At 39.7% G+C, this 21,783-nt stretch overlaps 1 protein-coding gene across 1 annotated transcript; it reads left to right on the top strand.

Annotated features, from left to right (window-relative positions):
- Positions 1 to 11,790: 11,790 nt before the first annotated feature.
- Positions 11,791 to 12,987, top strand: LOC147633901 (protein EXORDIUM-like 2). The gene has a single exon (XM_086805603.1). The coding sequence runs from the start codon at positions 11,791 to 11,793 to the stop codon at positions 12,757 to 12,759; it is 969 nt and encodes a 322-aa protein (XP_086661729.1). The 3' UTR covers positions 12,760 to 12,987.
- Positions 12,988 to 21,783: the final 8,796 nt, after the last annotated feature.

Here is a 21,783-nt window from a genome sequence, read left to right as displayed (position 1 = left end):
TATTCCTATCTATGTACTTCTCTATGTGTGTGTGTGTGTGTGTGTGTGTGTGTGTGTGTGTGCAAAGTGCATTATCTTAATTGGCGATCTTGCATATTAGGTATCCAAGCAACATTATTACCTTGAGGAGAAATTTTCAGGACTCATTAGGGCCTATGTACTTGAGTTTCCTTTTGGTGTTCTTGACACTGTACATGAGTACCATGCCTCCTACCTTCATATGCTTGTCCTTTAGTTGGTCATCAAACCATTACTTCTTATACCATAGTTTTTCAACCATCAACAATCTATGCACTTGTCCTTTAGTTGGCATCGTCACCAATTACTTATACCATAGTTTTTCAACCATCAACAATCTGTGCATTGATTGCACAGATTACTTCTTATACCATAGTTTTTCAACCATCAACAATCTATGCACTTGTCCTTAAGTTGTTCATCAAGCGATTACTTCTTATACCATAGTTTTTCAACCATCAACAATCTATGCATTGATTGCAATCTTTGCTTGCTTAGTTTCTCTAAAGGAAAATAACCTCTCTATGAGAGGGTTTGCCTTTATCTTATGCCTTTGCTCTGCGATTTGAAGGTTTCAAACCAAGTTTTTCGTTAGCATATTGTGTTAAGCCTGAATGCAAGATGAAATGGTGTGTTGTTGATAGCCAAGTTGTAGGCAGTGTGGTAGGCCTGTAGAGTAGAGTGAAACTTATGCTCCTAAATGCTTCTCAATTCATCTACCATCTTGGTAAGAATAGTGCACAATGTCTTTCTTATGCTTTAGGCTTAGCTAGGCTTGGCCATCACTTGTGGGTAGTTGTGCACCACAACTAATTCTTTGAGTAAGAACTCCATCACCTCGTTTATAAAATGTGCACCATGATCGCTCACTATTTCTAGTGGGCAACCAAAACAAGTAATCACATTAATCAATGATAACCTATGAAGCACACATGGGTCCCTTAGCGGCTACGCTAATGGGAACCACACAAACTAGACCCTATTTTTCATGAAGTAATTGGTGGCGACTATTATGAAGCATGCATGGGTACCCTTGGCAACTAAAATGGGACCCATAAACTCTAGGCTCTATTTTTCAAATGGTTATTCCAAAATTACGGGGCTTAGGGGCATACAATGAAGTTTTGGCATTCATTGCAACATTTGTTGACAAACTCAACTGCATCTCCAAAGAGTGTAGGCCAACATAGTCTAGCTTGGGGAACCCTGCAAGCAATCGTGTCCCTAGGCAAAGTGTCCTCCACCAATGCCAAAATTAAAGGTGACAAAGTCATCTTCATGAACGCATTTCCTTATTGTCATCTTGACCCTTCTTGTAAAAGTAATATTTCTATTGATCGATAGGGGTCCACCTTTGTGATGAGGCATCTAGCTCTGTCCTTTTGCTAGGGCATCAAATTAGAAATTCATTGGCCAAGAAGTGGGTAATGTCTTCATTCCATTTTAGTATGTGGTCAATGTGGAATAGTGGGAGTGTCAAGAAGATCATCTTCCATTCTCAGAGGGGGTTCTCTATTTAGAATTATGGAAAGGTAGTTGGCATGGACATAAACATGGATAACTTTTGCATGGTAATAATGAAATCAAACTCTAAAAGAATGAGAAACCATTTGGAAATGTTCAAGGCTTGTTCACCAAGTAAATTATTTCTTAGTGGTTTTGATAAAGAAAAAAAACTTGGTGGTAGCTAGGAGATAATGTCTATACTTCTTTATAGCATGTACTATGGCTAGCCCCTCTCATGTTGTGTAATTGTATTCATCATCATTAAGTTGATGGCTGCCAAAGGTCACGGACATCCATATTCTACTCCCCTCGACTCTGCTAACATGCATCTAATGGGGCGAATGTTGAAGAATCTATATGCACATGGAAAATTAGATTCCAATTGAAGGATCTCAAGATGGATGCACTTGCTCATGCCTTCTTCAATTTTTTGTATGCCCATTTGCACTTGTCTGTCCATTTGAATACAATTAGCAAATTATACAAGGGTCTTGCATATACGGTGTATATGCTAGACGGTCTAGCATATATGGTGTATAAGAAGATTAATCTTCGATAATGTATTATATGTGCCCCATTATCGAAGATGAATCTTCGATAATGTATTATATGTGCCCCATGAATCTCTACACCCCCTTGTAATTAATTGGTGGTGCAACTCCAAGATCATGAGGATCTTGTTTTTTTCTATGTGGAGATATTGTTCTTGGAGGTAATGTGTCCAAGAATGACACCATGTTTCACCCAAACTTGACATTTAAGTGGGCTTAATGAGATGTGATAGAGTTTATATCTCTCAAAGACTGAGATGAGGAAGATTCTCCTTCTTCGACTTTGACTTTCAACTTTGACTGCACACATAGATCATCAATGAATATCTAAAAGATCTTCCAAAGGAGATAATTGGAGGCTATACACAACAATGATTTAAAGGTGGTGGGGGAATTGGTCAAGATGTAAATGGCATAATGTAGGTTTGCCATTCTATAGCAAGTTCTATCTTGTATTGGTCAGTTGATTGATTATCACTTGGTTGTAGCACTTGGTTGTAGCTTGAGAAGCCATCTGTAAGCTTCTTCTTTGGTGACTCTTTCCAATATGTGGTTAGTATAAGGCATGGGATAATGATTTCAAACCATGGAGATATTAACCTTTTTGAGGTTAATACACTAAGCTTTCTGTTCTTAGAAGCGATCACTATTTTTGGGAGTGAAAACCACTTTTTGGTGTGCTCAATTTCATACAACAATCCCATGTCAAATGAGCTTGTCTACCTCTTCTTTGACCATATGTCCATACTTGGGATTCATGTGATAACAACTCTATTTGGATGCTTTTGTGCCTTCATGGTGGAGAGGGATGGTGTGTTTCACAACTTTTGGAGGAATTCCCTTCATGTCAATGTATTTCTTGGTAAAAACATCCTAAAATTCCTTGAGCAAGGCTATCAAATCTCCTTCTTACTCAAGGTTGAGGTCTTTGGCAATAAATAATGGCTTCCCGGGTGGTTAGCAAGATTTACTTCTTTGAACTCAGGCATCAATCCATCATTAGAGGCATGAGAGGCTCTCCGCCTAGACTTATTTGAGCCTTCTTGCCGTGTTTCATCACTCCATCCTCAATGTTGTAGGACTTACTTCAAGGAAATGGGTACTTGTATTAATAGGTGCCCATGATACTAGGGTATGCCCAAAGATGTGTCTAGGCCATTCTTTAATAAAATAGAAGCTATGAGATTAAGGAGCTAGAGACTACACTATGGAATAAGTAAGTTTTGAATGGTAGACAATTGTGTCCATAACCTAAAAAGTTGTATATAAGTCAAAATCTCTACACTCTAACGAACTTTTACATGCCATTTTAACTTTGTGAGCTTCTTGCACTTGATCCGTCTTGTGGATGATTCTCACTACTCTACTTGTGGCTCGTTCTCTTGTACTATTTCTTATTTCCATGGCATTTATGAGTGTTCTAGCTCTCATAATCATCTTTGTATTGTTGGTTTTACTTAAGTTTATGGTGTTCGCTTGAGATTAAGGCTTTTTTGAGCGATGGAATCTTGTGGTGTATAGCCATAGTAGAAAACCCACATAACTTTAAAGCTTATTTTATGGTTATAGATCACCATTCCTCATACATTATTAGTATGCTAACATAGCACTAAGCTCCCTTGCCTACCCCATTGCCTACTTATCCTAGTTCTACTTAATCAATACATATCCAATGACACCCACCACTATAGCATTATATGGTAGTGATGTGTGTGAACACACTTGGGACCGCCGAGGCACTTTTTCCCTCACTAGGAGGTTTTTCCCCCCGTGCGTATGTACACCCTATTATCTACTCATTTTGGGGTGTGTACTTATCTTTTGTATTTGGCACACATTTGTTCATTCTAATCTAGTGAGTTTTTGTGCTCTCAAGCTTCTCTATCTTGTGTGTGTGCATTGTTGCAACCCTAATCCTAATTCCAACAATTGGTATTAGAGCTAACTTCCTTGACACTTGATCTAGTAGTCTGCATCCCTCCTCACGACCTTGTTTTTTTGTCTCCGATTGAGATACCCTCTTAGGAGAAGAAGGTATATACTGTATTATTCTATATATGAAGTATTTTGGGGTCCGCGGCATGTTTCGAGCAACGCAAGGTTTCTGCAGACGTTCTAGAGAGGCGTCATTTCGGATTGGTTCTGCTTGATTTTGGGTGTTTGGGATGTGTAGCGGCAAAGATTTGGTGTACAGCTACATCTACAGTGTCTTCAACAACATCGATAGTGTCTTCAACAACATCGACCATCATAATTTCACCCCAGTAACACTCTATTCTCTACTCTGTGTTATTTTTCGTACACTTTGCGGGTGATTCAGTCAGTTGGCAACCATCTAGGGTTGCATTCAGTGAATACTGAGTACTTGCAGTGTGTTGAAAGATTTTGCATTTGGTAGAAAGTCATGGATGGCAGTAGTGATGTATTCAACATGTTGTCTTCTGAGGACAAACTTGATGCCCGACTAACTATCCATTATGGTCCTATATGATGAGGCATATCTGGGTTTGCTAAAGGTCTTTGGAATAATGTGGTCAGTGGTAGTGAAACTCATTGTGTTTCACAACTACTAGTGCGACCAAGTGCTACAGGTACATCTGAAGTAGAATCTGATATAGATGTGGCTACTCCACATGCACCACCAGTAGCTCCATTGCACTTTCTGTGAAGCGAAGCATTATTCCTCATATTCGGTCATGTAAGACTTCAAAACAGGCATGGGATGCACTTACTGCATTATAGCAGGTGCGCAATGAAGCACGTGTTGCATATCTGTGCAAACAGTTGGAGTCAGCACATGAATGAGGAAGACTCAATGGACAACTTCTTGACCAAGATCAAAGATTTTAAGGAGCAGCTTGCTAGTATGGATGAGATATATTCTGATAGTACATTGGTGCCCATAGTTCTCAATGCATTGCCGAATTCTTATCAGGGTTTTGTCTCTACCCTTAGACTCATGATGAAGAGAAATCCAAATGCCCTTACATTTGATGAGCTGGTTATATGCAAGTTGGTGACCGAGCTTTTGTTTCCAATCAGGAAGGCAAAGGTAAAGCTTCTTCGCATGGTGGCTATAAGCCAAAATCAGAATCCTTAGGTAAGGATGCAGAGAAAGAAGGTGATAAGCCTAAAAATATGGGCAAGTGTCACTATTGCAGGCCAGAGAAGGAGAAAAAGAAAGAATCGGACATGGCTGTGGTTGATGCATCTGCACTAAGTGCAGAGAAGAAGGAATTTGCAAGTTTTTCTCAAGATGATTGGGCATGGACAATACATTGCAATTATGACCCTTTTGTTCATGATGTATGCATGTCAGTGTGGCAGAATCGGATGCTTGGTACTTTGACAATGGTGCTAGTAAGCACATTACTTCACAAGTTTTTCTCAAGATGATTGGGCATGGACAATACATTGCAATTATGACCCTTTTGTTCATGATGTATGCATGCCAGCAGAATCGGATGCTTGGTACTTTGACAATGTGCTAGTAAGCACACTACTTCACAAAAAAATTTGTTCTCATCTCTGGAATCTGTCCCAAGTGCAGGAACCATCACATGTGCAAATGGTTCCTCATATCCTATTAAAGGAGTTGGTAGAGTTGTGCTCACTGCTGCAAATGGGGGTGCATTTACTCTTTCTAAAGTTTTATATGTGCCAGGCATTAAGAAGAACTTGCTGTCAGTTTCAATTTTAGCCTTGTCAGTCTTGACGGGGTGAAATTTGTGGATGACAGATGCACAATTCAAGATAGAAATGATGGTTATTCTATCATTGCCTCACATACCTTGTTTCATGGCCTATACAAGATGGATGTATTTGAGAAGTTGCAGCATGATGTTTGCTCAGTCTTTACGACCCGTGCTATGAGTGATGCAGAGTTATGGCATGCACGATTTGGCCATCTGAATTATGGCAGTTTGTTACACCTTCAAAGGCATGATATGGTGTCTGAGAGTTGGCAACTCTTGAGACCCCTACTAGACATGTATGTGAGGGGTGTATTCTTGGTAAAATGCATTGGGAATCATTTTCAAAGGATGGATCTGTGAGAGATGTTAAGAAATTATAGCTTATACATATGTGTTCCTATGAGGACACCATCTATTGGAGGGTATCTCTACTTCATCACTTTTATTAATGATTACTCCAGATATAGTTGGCTGTATCCATTAAAGAAGAAGTCAGAGGTTTTTATGTGCTTTAGGCACTTCGTATCCATGGCTAAAAATGCATGTGAATGTAAAGTTGGTACCCTTCGTTTAGATCGAGGGAGGGAATATATGTCCGTAGTACAGTGCCATACACATATCAGCAAAATGGTGTGGCTGAGAGGAAGAACATGTCTCTCATGGAGATGGCACAATGTATGGTGAAAGCCCAAGATTTACCTCAAGGTTTTTGGTTAGAGGCAACTATGTGCGCAAACTATGTGTTGAACAAATGCCCTACCAAGGCGCCTTGCAGTCTAAAACTCCTTATGAAGCTTGGCATGGCAGGAAGCCTTCTGTAGCTCATTTGCGTGTTTTTGGTTGTCTTGCTTATGCTCTTGTGCCTAAGTAACAATGCAGTAAGCTTGATGATATAAGGCAGTTAAGTGCATATTTGTGGGATACAGTACAGAAAAAGCAAGGGATATAGACTCGGTCTCAAAGCGGATTTTGGTAAGTAGAGATGTTGTTTTTGTTGAAAACTCAATTCAACCCATGCTTTCATGCAAAAAAAGTAGAATGTACGCTCACAGGACATGTTTGATTTGTTCCTACCTTTGTTTAATGGAGGGCAACCATATGTAGAGCAATTGAATGCTCAACCAAGTGGTTGAGCAATTGAATGCTCAACCAAGTGGTAAAATTCAGCCTTTGCAGGTGTAAAATCAGCCTTTTGATGAGGCAATTATTGAGGATGTAGTGGATGAGGAGAGAGCAGCAGAATCTAGGCGTATGCCAAAATGGCTTGTGCAAACATTGAGGGATAGCAAGTTGGTAGCTCCTTTACCTAGCAGAACTCATGCAGGTTCTCATCATGCATATTATTCTCATGTGGATCATGTTCTCATTTCTACTTTATGTAATGAGGAGATGATCATTGGATGCATGCTATGCAGGATGAGTATAACTATATTCTCAAGAATGACACCTGGTATTTGACATATCTACCTCATGGCAAGAAGGCCATTAGTACTAAGTGGGTTTATAGGTTAAAACGCTTTGGTACTAAGTGGGTTTACAGGTTAAAGCAGATGGTAGCATTGAGTGCTACAAGGCCATACTTGTTGCAAAGGGGTATGCGCAGCAAAAGGGCATTGATTATGATGAGACCTTTGCACCCACATCTTGTATGACTACCATACCAAGTGTCTCATTGCTTTGGCAGCACATCATGGGCGGAATGTACATCAGTTGGACATTAAGACTGCATTCTTGAATGGTGATTTACATGAGGAGGTGTATGTATCGCAGCCTCCTAGTTTTGTTGTGAAAGGAGAAGTTGCGTCTTATGGTTGATTTGGGTGTTGGACAGTCGTCTAGGACAGTCGTCTAGCACTATCTTGTGTGTGTGCATTGTTGCAACCCTTACCCTAATTCTAACAACCACATCCTTGGCAAGGTTTGCTAAGATAAGAAAATGGAAACTAATGATTTCCACCTGTGGTCCATGTTACCATGCTTACATGCCTATATGCATGCTCATGCTCCATTACAACCACACCAAGACCATAAATTTATCCCTTCCTAATATTCAACTAGCTAGTTGTCTCTCCACTTCATTTTTCTCTACCTTAATTAGTTTATAAGGACTTCATATGTAGGAAATAATGTTGAGATATCCATCTTAACTAGTGCTGTGGACATTGATGACTCGGCTAGGTGATAGCGTCTGCACTTACTCCACTGGCATGGTTACCACCAATGGTTTATAGGCTGTGTGATAGCTACTTTGGTGTATTAGAGTTATGGCATAGTTATAGTGCCAGCTCATGTAGTTGGGTTCACACTATAGACCAACCTTTATATGATATAGTAGGAGAGTACTTTCCCTTATCATATGTACTCTTATCTGTTTAATTAATGGTTGTAAAAAAGGGAAGAGAATAGAAAAAAATTTAGTCATCAATCTCTCTTGTGTGCTTGTCTATTCTTGTGTGCATCTCTCTTGTGTGCTTGTCCACTCTTGTGTTTGTGTGTTTGCTTGCAAGGAGCTCAAGGTCATTTTGTCCCCCCCCCATTCTTCTCAAATAAATGATTAGGCAAATCCTCGGGAAAAACATCTATTAATTTAGAAAATTCTATAAATCAAATGTGATTATTTTCTAAAGGATAACATTAAAAAGTATCACAAAGATTAAGTCACAAAGAGTTGCCTCAATATCTTTACAGCTCATTAGTCATTCCAATCCAATTAAACAAATAAGAGGAGAGTTTACGACACCTTTTACCCTTGATGTTGTAACTTTTTTCCATCACAATAAAATGCACTGGAATCATTAAGATAATGTATTTGGAGAAAATTATCTAAACCATAAAGCAATTACCTACCTATGTCAAGGTCTTCGCATGCTCTCCTATTTTCAAAGGACAAAATGTTGCTTGGGCTCCCTTTTATAGTAGTACATGAATTGCTTACTAAGCAGAAAATAAAGACGTCACTGAGATTGACAAACACAAAAAGCAAGCTCAAGCATATGTCAACTCCTAGCAAAGTCAACACAAGAAGTAATACTATCTCCTTCCCAAGGCACAAATGTATGCTTTCAATTTCAATTTCTTTTTTATTTTTCTAAGGCTCTCCTCAAAAGATTTCAAAAAAAAAATTTACAATAACCCCTTGAAAAATTTGCAAGCCTCTTGCAAACAATTTTTGGGCAATACCAAAGGGGGTTAAAAACAAAATTTTCAGAGATGCTCTTCACACGTTCCACATCAAATCAAGTTTTTGGTAGGATTCTTCGATGCTCTACAAATTCAAAGTGGCTTAAAATCTTGCTAAAGTCGATTGAAAACTCAAGACTCTTGACCATGCTCAGAATTCATTCGGAATTAGAGTAAAGGACGGTGCTAATATCAACCTTTTAACAAATTACGGTTCAAGGTGTATCAAGAGCTAAGTTCTTCGTGTTTATTCTATTTATCCGCATTATAAATTTACTTTAATTGATTGGTTTATTTGCAATGGTGGCCAATTTACCCGCACAACCCACTATGCAAGAGCAAATCGCCACACTTCAAGAGAAAATTACAAAAAACCACAAGTTCAACATATTCAAGAAATTGAACAAATAACTTGCAAAAATATTTAACTCATGAAAACGAAATAGTAATGGGTGCAATCCTCCCCCCTCATGTGTGTGGCCTCTCCCCACACATGATTATTTACGTAATTTCATTCCCATAATATTCCATACCCTCCAAAAATACATAAAGTGTACTTTTCCTTGCACAACACTCTCTTATGCTCAAAATAGAGTGCCCATAAATTGAGGCTAGGGTTAAATCATATAATGCTCTACAAAAATATTCAAGTTTGAAGCTTGATAAATCTAAGCTTCCAAATTAAATTAAAACCTGCACAAGCTAGCACAAATATATATAATGCTTGTTTCTAAAAATGTGTGCCATCAAATAATAATGTGTGCATCCTCCTGAATCAAATAATAATGTGTGCATCAAATAATAATGTGTGCATCCTCCTGAATCTTCTGAATCCTCTTCACCTATAAAATATCCAATAATAAATTGGTAAACAAATATTCCATAAGCATAGAAACCATCACCTTACACATATTTACCGGGTGTAAGTAACCCAAGAATCACCATGCCATACAAACCAATTGTACCAAACATTGGAGGCCCCAATAATATGTCAATGTACACTAAACGTATTACCCATGATATTAACATAATTTAGCATGATGTAAAGATAATCCAAGCATCCCTAAATTATCTAAGAGGGTTGAATAATATTTTTAAGAGAGCTTAAAATACATTCTTAGAGAGAGAGAGAGAGAGAGAGAGAGAGAGAGAGAGAGAGAGAGAGAGATGTGTCCTTAAGTTCCTATAATCAACATCTATAGGTCAAAAAGGGAGGTAGGTTTTATAGGCATAAGTAGTGGTACACACGATGTAGATAATAGTAGAGGAGGGATACAAGAGTAAGGCGACGGAGATCAACACCAGGCTAGAGGCATCAATAGGAGGGGGGAGGAGATCTATCAATTGAGGGGAAGAGCAAGTATATAACTAAGGTTGAAAAGCAAACCTTGATTTATTAATTTATCAATGCATGAATGAGTAATTCAAAATTTGAATGATCATACTTCTAACATGAAACATGCGGCCTTTGAAGTTTGTGCCCACCAACAAGGAGATAACAAGCACAAAATAGTATTAATAACTATTTCAAATGACTTTGAGAATCAAAAGGCTCTCTATTAATAAATTTATTGATATCAACCATCAAAGAGGTTATAAAGCTTCCCAAGTGGTCCCTACATATTTTCCATGCTTTAACATTAGATGCCTTAGGGAAAATTGAGTGGAAAGGGCCTTTCTAGATTGCACCAACACCAAAAACTTAAAAATAGAGAGGATGGATGATCCATCAATGTAACCAACCTTAAGAAGTGGTGCCAAGCAGTCTACACATTTTTTAAATGCCTAAATGGTGAAAAACATTCATCACTAAAAATCAAAGGTGATTCTTGCTGATTCTACAAAATTTGAAGGATTTACAGCTGAATTTTTTTAAAATATAATTTTTTGAAAAGCCTTCGAGTGTGGAATTCACATGTATTTTTCAAATGCAAATATAATGAATGTTGGTTTTTTAAAAATAGGTTCCCTTGAGCTTATAATAGGTTCAATGTGGTAAAAATTCTTTTTTAAAATGTGGGAGAAGGAAAATTGGATGTTTTAAGACTATTAAAAATTCTTTTCTAAAATGATGGAAGAAGGAAAATTGGATGTTTTAAGACTATCGAGAAAAAATGCGTGTTCAAAAATACAGTTTCCAAAAAGGAACAAGGGAGGAGGGGGGATGAATGTGGTGTTCAATTCCAGTCATTTCAAAGAAAAAAAAAGGGAAAAAAAGAAGAATGGCTTTTTAAAAAAAAAAGAGAAACCGTAATTATATTAACAGAAGAGGATAACAAAAAACAAAGTCAGACCCAAGGGTCTAGTGAGGGAGTACATCCAGGCTGTGAAGAAGCTCAATTCTAAGTGAAGCTAACACATTCCTCATCTCAGGGAAATCTAGTATGAAAGGAAGTTTCAGGATGGTCTGGTGGCTGATGAAGAAGTTGAGCTCTTGATTAAAGATTCAGATTTGCAGAATTACATTCGACTTTTTTTTAATTGTTTCTTTAAAAAGAAAGATTGATGCGGTATTACTAAGGTGGAGTGAAAATAATCTGGCTTGGATGGAAATGGGATTTGTTGAAGTGGTGGGGTTGAGGGGTTGTTATCATTGATGCCTTATAGGTATATATATGTATATGTATCTTGAGGAAGGAAGGCGTTACGGTCGGGTAGTTTTCAAAAATCAGGGAAAGCCAGCTGGGAATGACCGGATGCCAGCGGGACAAGGGGGAGAGAAAAAAAAAAAAGCCTGCCATGGGGGGTTTCTTGAGAGAGCTCGCCTTGACCTTTTATCATATAAGAAGCCCCACGTTCACCATCCATTACTAAATTTGAACTGTGGGCCAAACGCCCAGATGGCCCCCTCCTCCTCCTCCTCCACCACCACCCTCCCTCTCCTCCTCCACCTCCTCCTCCTCCTCATCTTCTCCACCTTCCCCTCCTCCCCTACCACCATCTACGCCAGGCCCCTGCCTACCTCACCCCCCATCGCCCTTTCCTACCATGGCGGCCCCCTCCTCACAGCCCCCCTCCTCTCCCTCCACCTCCTTTGGTATGGCTCCTTCTCCCCCTCCCAACACGCCATCATCACGGACTTTCTCTCTTCCTTCCACCACCCTTCTCCTCTGCATACCCCTTCCATACCCCTCTGGTGGCACGCAATCTCTCTCTACAAGGGCCTCCCCATTGCCCCTTCCCTTGTTTTGGGCCAGCAAAGCCTGCATCATTCCTCTCTTACTAACGGTACCATCCTCAACAAGACCAGTATTGCCCGCCTCCTTCAACAAGCCCTCCATGCAGGCACCCTGCCCACCAGCCCCAATTCAATCTACATCGTCTTGACAGCACAAGATGTGCTGGTGGAGGATTTTTGCATGAGTTCATGCGGTTACCATGCTTCTATGGCGATGAAGGGCTACGAGTTGCCCTTCATGTGGGCGGGCAATGCAGCCCTGCAATGTCCGGGACAGTGTGCATGGCCATTTGCGCTTCCTGTATTTGGACCTCAGGTGCCGCCTCTTGTGGCTCCGAATCTGGACGTGGGCATGGATGGGATGGTGATCAACATTGCCATGATGTTGGCAGGAACAGTGACAAACCCCTTCAACACAGGCTATTATCAAGGGGATGCAAGGGTTCCCATGGAGGCTGCTTCAGCATGCACAGGCCTGTTTGGGGGAGGTTCCTATCCTGGCTTTCCGGGGCACCTTCTTGTGAGCAACTCTTCTGGTGCAAGCTACAATGCCCATGGCATCAGAAACCGCACATTCCTTCTACCTGCAGTGTGGAACCCATCCACCTCCAAGTGTATCACCCTTCCATAGCTTGCTCTTGCATCATTCTGAGAGAAAGTTCTAAGCTTTTTTGAACTTGAATTGTCTTGGGGGCTAAAGATTAAACGCACTAATTAGCCTCTTGCTTGAGAGTGGTTTCCTAATCATGATTTTGTACTTGGCCTTAGCGACCTCGGAATCCCGATGAAATTTAAATGCAATTATGATTAGTCTGCTAAAGCTCATCTCTAACGGTCTTCTAAGGTCATGCGCTCCTGTGTACTCATTAACTTTATCAAATTCAAAAAGTACTTTTCAACTTTAGCCACGTTGGAATATCTCGTAGGCCGCATCGAGTAAAATTCAATCATTATTTAATGAAATTCAAATCGTCTCACAACTAAAATTTGTTTGCCTTGTTGGCATTGATGAAACAATAATAATGGTTTGTTTAAATGGTAGTAAAAATAAAATTACTTTGCCAAAAATAGTATTTGATCAACCGTTTCACCTTTTTAGGCAGTGAAAAAAAACTCATGATGATTTATCTAAACAATGTGTACCTATTATACATGTAAGCACTATTATGTACAAAATCTTAGCTCCCTTACTATCTTAGGCAATGCCAGCAATTATGTTAGGGGCGGGGCAGGGCTCGACAAGACCAACATTTCCATGTATTTCTACCAAGCTAAAATTTGGAAAAATCGGCTAGAAAAATATCAAACCCTTACAAAAACTTTTCAAATTTACTGTTTGTTTAGCCTAGAAAACCGGTTAGTTTATAAGCATGTCCTTATTTTGACCGGTTTTAGAAAAATGCTTTTATTGAGCCTTGGTTAGGGGTACTTCTGAAGGAATGATGGGTTGTGTAAAATTAAAATTGGCAATGCTAACAATCATGTTAGGGGCACTTCAATAGGAACGATGGGTAGTATAAAAGTAAAATGGGCAATGCTAACGGTCTTGTTGCTTTTAAATGGGGCAATGTTAATAGTAATGTTACTTTTATTAGAGCAAATGTGTGCCCGTTACTTTTGTTAGGAGCATCTTGTGCCAACGATGATGGGTGGTAGAATAGTTTGATGGGTAACATTGTCCCCCTCCATAGGGTCTACATACTCTTACTCCCCTCTATAAGATACACACCCTTTTTATTTTTTGCTACTACTTAAGCTTATCCTTTTGGTAGGTTATGTGTTTTCTCAATATTGAAAGTATTTTGATATTTTCTTTTCATACAGAAGGCATTTTGCTTTTCCTAAGGTGATTTTTAAATATACATATCTTGTAGTAGGTAAAACCTCTTGTTTTGGGAGTATTGGTAAGATTCTCACTTTCCTTATATAAACTTTAAATAGGTTCCTCATAAGTGGAATCTCTCTCTCTTTGTCTCTTTCTCTTCCCCCCCACTTGGATCCCCTCACATTCTATCATTGTACCATGGATGTTGTTTCTTCTCTCAACTCTAGTTGGGTTTTCTTATCATGTTCATTTTTCTGTGATTTTGTCACTTCATGGACATATTGTAACACTTTTGGTCTCATAGACCCTTTACTCTTTTGGTCTCATAGACCCTTTAGTCTTTTGTAGACATTAATTGAACTCTCTCTCTCTCTCTCTCTCTCTCTCTCTCTCTCTCTCTCTCTCTCTCTCTCAAAGGGGAGGGTTATAAAGTTCCTAACTTGTTTATACCCTTTTGAATGATGTGGAGTGCAAAGTCCCTAAAAAATGATGTGGGGATTAGTGCTCTTATAAAAAGGGAGTTCTGAAGAAGAAAGCCCATTTTCTCACTCAATTTTGGAAAACATCCAATATGATCCCCCACCCACCCCCCCAAGCTTAGGACGATAATTGAAATGATCCTACATATAGGCATTTGAGTAAAATAATGTGGTGATTGGTGGGCACTTAAACAGAATCAATGATATAAAAGTCCATAACATAAAAACCCTCTCAAAAAGAAAAAGAAATGGAGATCATAAACAAAATTCAACAAGTAGTTCATCAAAGGGTTGCCATGCTTGTTGGAGGGGGCATAGGATAGGGAGAGGAAGAGGAATTGGGGGAAAGATAAATGAGGCCTTTAAAGTGTACAAAGAAAGATTTTGAAACATTTTAAAGAAATGTTCACATTTTAAAAAGAAATAGTTTCATGCATTTTTTTAATTTTAGCAACATCCTAGAGTTAAGCCTAAAATGCTTAACCAAGAACTACCGTTATGTCAATTTTTGCATGGCAAGCCAAAAATTAAAAATGTTGCAAGTTGCACTATCAAAAATTGTAAAGTGAATTGAAAGATATATGAATGTCCATATGAAGAAATCAAAAGAATGGGGTAAAATATATAAGAAAGTCTAAGTATGGAGAATATGACACACCCTCCTATGTGCACACATGCATGCATGGTGTACACGCACACGCTACCACAAAAGAGAGATAACACTAAATAGAATGGATTGTTGCATGTTGGTGCTCACAAGATATGAATGAAGTGCTTATTTAAGGTATGGCCAAAGGCAAGCAAGGTTCTTGAATAACAACCATGAGCTAGAGGCTTGCCTTGCTAGTGTGCACATACAACTAACTATAGCAAACCGGTGTAATGCATATGGGGAAATTGTTTGACATCATCGACACACAACTTATTGGTATAATGTAAGGAGGGCTGGATCAATTTCCATATGATATCATTTGTACTTTTCTAGCTTTGTAGCCTACACCCTTTCAAGGGTGCCAAAAGCTCCTTGTCACTATGGCGGGCCATACAATGCTTCTCCAAAATATTAACATGACCAAAATATGTATCCCAAAGGCCAATAGAAGGTCAAAGACAATATACAAAGACAAGATGCTTAAGGCCGAAAAGTATTATTCCTCATAGAAAACAAAAACAATGCGCAAGACCAAAAGAAGTTGTAACATGGTTACACATGTCTTGTACATAATTGAAGGCCACTAATAAGTGTAGTGTGAAAAGGGGGCCCAAGTATACAAGCCCATGGACATATTTCATTTAGTAATTTTTGGAATATACAATCTTCTCTTGAAGCTAATTTGCAAGGATCCATGGTGGTTTGTCTACCCTTGTGTGCATTTCATGTGATAAGTGCTAGGATGTGTGTACTCCATCCCATTTGAGAGCAACCCTTGGGCTACCATCAAATTAGAATGAAGGAGCAACCAAGTTGAGACACTGCATTTATTAGTTGAAGTGGATTTGAAGAGAATATGAGTGCATAACCAAAGACGGTGAGAGCTATGGTGGATGAAAGATGACATACTTAGAGCATAGTGTTGACACTAATGAAGATAAACAAGATATGAATTAGACCTAATCACATAGTCACACTTTTCCATTAAGAGAATCAGTTTGTTACATCCATTTATAGCTCTCATAGAGCTTTCATCCACATGCTCCATGCACCCTTGTACCATCCATGTGTTCATATATGCCCACATGCCTTGTGCACCCTTACACTTTCCATGCCTTATACACCCTTGCTCTTTCCATGTGCCTACTTTTTTTTATCATTGACTCCCTTCTTTTACATTAATCCATTCACATATCCTCCTAATAGCCTTAGCCTTCATCCATTCCAATTTCATGACATCCTAAGTTCCATCTACCTTGCTTCCACATACATGACATGACGGGACCAAATTTCAACACCCCTCCTTGGTGCCCAAATGGGTCTCATCCTAAGCTCCATCCACCTTGCTTCCACAAACATGTGCCCCATACATGACATGACGGGACCATATTTCAACACCCCTCCTTGGTGCCCAAATGGGTCTCATCCCCCAAAAAGGTAATGTGACATACATAGACATGGCATCCCCCCCCCCTTAATGGAGAGACATACATACATAAATTAGCCTACAACATTGGTGGCTAGAGGTGATTAAATCAACATCACACATGACTTCATGGACATGAACATAGACATCATCACATCCACACACATATGGGCACATGTTCAACAAGAGTTACCCAATCACAAGGTTGACATCAACATAAGACATGACATAAAACATCAACACATCAAGTTGCTTTGTTGCTTCTCCTTTGACTAGCAGTTCTTCTCAAGGTGGCCTACTTTGCCACACATGCATCACATACAAGCTTGGGCTTGTTTTGATGATGACATTTGTTGAGATTATTGTGTACCTTTTAGTTTCTTACCTTATTACAGGCTTGATTAAGACCGCAATTGCATCTTTCTCATCCACGAGTGCCTAAATACATGTAGCTACATTATAATGCTCTTCATCTTACCTAAATGCTCCATAAATGAGTCTTTTAACTCCATATAAAGCCCATAAAAATGTATTTTTAGATTTATTTCTGAATTCTTTTCCCTAGCTCCAAATAATTTCTCTAGCTCATCCCAGGCTTCTTTGGCATGCTCCTTGTTGCTTATATTATCCCCTAGAATTAATCCAATGATGGCCATGGATTTTCTATCCTTTTTATCCTCCATGCTTTAACTTTATCATCACTCCCTTCCTCAAGCGCATCTCCATTTACTACCCCCCAAAGCTCCTTCTTTTGCATGAGTAGATACATGACCTTTGTTTGCCATGTATGAAATCCTTCACCAATGAATTTATCCACTAAGGTTTGAGTGGCTATGGCTCAATGAATTTATCCACTAAGGTTTGAGTGGCTATGGCTCAATGAGAGGAAGGTCTTATCAAGATTTTAATTGTATCTCAGTAGTGTCTAATCCTCTTACAACAATGATTTGAAAAAATTTAGCTCAGATTTGGGTGCTAAACAAGATTGAGATAACTAATCACTCACTAATCTCAAGAAAATAATAGGTAACTTTGAGGTGATCAATTGGGATAGTTGTAGTCCCATTTAACCCATATGCTTTGAGAGAGTGAAATAGCAATGAATTAAGGTAATGTTAAGCTGTTGAAACTTGGGATTAATCAACTTTAATCAAGGATTAATGAATCTTAACAAAACCTTAATGAAATGAAAGGTGCAGGCACGGATCTATACTTTCGCTACATCATTTGCAAAAGCAACCTCACCAGCGCGTTCATAGCATCGTCGAAAACCCTCGGGGCTCATTGAATTCCACCCAATTTTGTGCGAGCTCGTCGACATTGCAATTTTTCCCAAAAAATAGGCACCATCTCCTAGCAATTCTTGTGCATGATTCTGCCCGAATCCCTTCAATTCCTCTGGGTCACATGTGCACCTTGGAGTACTGAATGACCTCATAGAAGATTGTGAGCAATGGCATGGTGTGTAGGCAATGCCCAGCTTTCAATTAGCTCGCTGTTTTCAGCCTGTTAATCCCATTTTGGATTAACAAATATGCTCCTCCATTTGAGGACATTAATAAGTGTCATGTAAAGGCACTATAAAAGTTATACATTATGAGATATTGGCCACCCAAGGCCTTAGTTAAGTAAGTTTTGGGTGCCCAAGTGTGAATAAGGGCCAATTGTATATAAGGCATTTTCTCATAATGAATGGAATCAATCCCCCTTTGTGCTATGAGAGCTCTTGCTTTTGTCTTGAGAGAGATATTGAGAGAGAGCATTCTAGCACTTGTGCCTTCTCTATGCTTGTATGTTGCATGCTTGTATTGAGGAGTGAGAGAGAGTGATTGCCTTGTGTGGTGGTGTGAGCGACTCTATAGTGACAGCGCGGAGGTGGAGCTTGAAGGATTGGAGCTTCTCAAGTGAGCTTGGAGACCTCAAGGGACACAAGTTTGAAGCATTGGCAAGTGCCCTACGACAGTTTTGTTCTATTACTCTCCCCAAAGGTGAATGCATTGAGTTCCCTCTTGGAGGTGTGGTAGGCCATAATATTTTTGGCGCCGCTGTGCCGAGAAAACACCTTTGTTTCTTCCATCCTCTTTGAGTTTTTAGCTCCCATTATATAAGGTTCATCATTGCCTTTTCATTCTGGTAGTGCATTGTGTATGGAATGAATGGATAAGATTTGAGTGAAAGTGAAAAATTATGAGAAATTGGTTGTTTTTGTTGTGTAGTGTGGTGGAAGCATCTAGATAGGTATTTTGCACCAAATTCATCTCAGTCGACGAGGGAATTTTGCACGTGAAACTATAGGATACCATTTCACAACGTGAAACGTTTTTTGCAACTTCACGGTGTGAGACGCTCCCGACATCATCACCGCAATCAGCGTTGCAATTCATAGGATTACCTTGCTAAAAATAGGTAGCCTTATCCTGACACCTCTAACACCAGCAGGGGTCTAACAAAATTAAGAATCGTGAATTAGCAGAAAACGTTTAGGACGTGAATTGATTCAGAACATTTCACGATGTGAACCGATTGCATTTCACGGCGTGAAACATATTCATTTCATGACGTGAACTATTTCAGAGCCTTTCACGGCGTGAACCATTTTCATTTCACGACGTGAACCATTTGCATTTCATGACATGAAACATTTTTCCTTCACGGCGTGAATTATTTTTGCAATTTTACACCTTAACAAATCTAACTCACGAACTTGGTATTGTCGAATTAAGGTTAACGAAGGAGACCAATAAAAATTATAACAAGTTAACATGGATTTCTGAGTCCAAAGCAAAAATTTTAAGCACGTGAAAGTATAAAAAATTGTTCACGACATGAATAGTTTTTTGACATTTCACGCCGTGAAATGTTCTCTGCAATCTCACAGCCTTAGAAAACAAGTCAACAGTACCTTGCCAGAATTACATTGGGGTAGCAAAATAAATCATATTCACATGTACTTGAGGTTTGGAAAGCTCATCAGAGAGACGACCTCAATCTTGATGATAGTGAATAAAATCACCCAAGACATTCCTATCAAAAGAGTGTGGGTTCAGGCCACTCAGTAAAGCACTCAATTGAGTGTCTTAAGGAATCTAACCACCGTCAGACTAGTAGTGAAGAATCCATGGAAGAAGGGTTGCGATACTCTGGGTTTGGGGAAGAGGAGAAACCACCCTCCCCTACCAGATCCATCGGTATCATTGATATAGTCTGGGGATTTTTTGGTCTCCAAACTAGCAATGATGAAGAGGCACAATCTGCGGGCACGGGCTCGTCAACCATTGCTGGACTTGGTCCAAGGCAAGAAGTACCTATCAAACCTTCAAATTCGAGGCTGTCAAACACTGGCACCCCCCGAATGAGAAGAGACATGGAAAGTGCAGCCAGGACATGTTAAGTATTCTTCCAACCTTAGAGGAAGTAGAATTAGATCTAAAAAGGATTGAAGTAGAATGGCGAGAATTGAGCTTAAGGAAACAAGAGCTCGATACTCGAAGGGCGAGAGACGAACAAAAGGAGATGGGAAGTGTGAATGTACTTCAATCACGTGGCAAGGAGCTGGAAATAGTCATGGGCACAAGAGCGAGGGAGAAATTCCAAACTTATAACCCATTAATGAAGAGCCAAGGGTGGAGGAAGAGTTTGTAACCCTAGATGAAGAGGATAATCTACCAAGAGAAGCGGGTGAAGTAGAAGACCGCTTGTACACCAAGAAAGACATCGAGAAGATGATCAATCATCCCACGTTCTTACAAGACATGGAGCTCTTAATTCTACAAAGGCGTATGGAGGCGACTAATGATGAGCCATTCCAGAATGAAGTGGCCGGACCGTCCTATAGATCAGAAATGCCTAGAAGAGCTAATGTAGGAAGAGGACGAGGTCTAGGTAGGGGGGAGTAGCTCCTCAAAGACCAAGGGTGGATCCAACTATAGATCTTAATGTAGCCACAAGGATGGATTTGTTGAACATGGCTGTGGAAATGGGCCGAGGAATAGTTAGGGAACTAGGCACTGCTCTAGAATCCCGACCCTCCCAAATGAAGCCACACATCATTTCAAAGGTCATTCAAAAATTCTATGGGGATGGGGATCCAAATCAACATGTAGAGATCTTTCAATCCACATGCAAAACTTGTGGGCTAGTAAGTGATGTAACCATGATTCATGCTTTCTCATTGACCCTAGAAGGAAAAGCGCATCAATGGTTCCGAACCCTCAAACCCGAAGATAAGGTTAATTTCACACGGCTCAAGAATGTGTTTGTGCCAAGCTTTGCCAGAAGTGGCGACAGATGGAGTCATGTGGCATAGTTGCACAACATCAAACAAAAGGAAATGGAGTCGATGACGCGAGACTATGTGTCTCGGCTCAAGCACTTGAATTCAAGGAGCAAACGGTATTAGCCCGACAGACTACTCTAAATGCATGTTATAAACTGGCAATTGAATATAAAGACAATATCCTGGAATTTCCACAACCAGAAGATGTCAAAACATCTTCAACAGCAACGACTTCATGAGTTTCGAGTCACCAAGAGATTGGAACTCGGAGCAAGCAAGTCGGGAATATGACTGTGGATGTGAACTCAGTAATGCAATACTGGAAAAATTGAAGGTGAAGGATGGAAGAGAAACATCTGGGCATAGGCATACCCATATTTACCCTTGTAGAGAATTGGTGTGGTGCTCTATGTGCAAATTGAGTCACACTACCCCGAATGCCCACAGTTAAGAGCAAGGCCATTACTCTATTGTGCACATTGTGTAAAATTAGGGAATCATGACACCTCCATGTGTAGATATCCAAGGTTCCAAATAGTAGCACAATTTTTTGCACCTAGAGCTCCATTGGCCTTTCAGCACCACTTGTGCAAATCACTTAGCTGTAGGATAACCAAACTCTTTTTATTTACCTAGGGGGATGTTTCGGGTACATGACACTTCACCTCTGCCACCACCTGTTCTACCACCACAACCACCATAGGCTAAAATCAACCAAGTATTTATTGAAGAGCCATTAGAAGATATGGATATGGTGCGTGAAGTAGAAACCAGTGGTGAGTACTATGAGGAAGCTGCAGGGATTGCACCAGAATTCTATGTCTTACAGAATAACACACTAGTACCTGTGTTTCAAACCATGGTACAGTGGAAGGGTAAGGACATAAACACAAATATGAGGAGAGGACTGCTACAATGTTGTGGTTGTGGTGGGCCATATGAATCGCCGAATGTCCAAACAAGAATGTGGTTTCATATGTCACATCCTCCCTTTTCA

The sequence above is a fragment of the Cibotium barometz genome, chromosome 11 (genome assembly GCF_041138505.1).
Source record: "Cibotium barometz isolate CiBa-2024 chromosome 11, ASM4113850v1, whole genome shotgun sequence".
Taxonomy (NCBI): Eukaryota; Viridiplantae; Streptophyta; class Polypodiopsida; order Cyatheales; family Cibotiaceae; genus Cibotium; species Cibotium barometz.
Note: the sequence above shows the minus strand (reverse complement) of the source record. Positions and strands in the feature narration are given on the sequence as shown.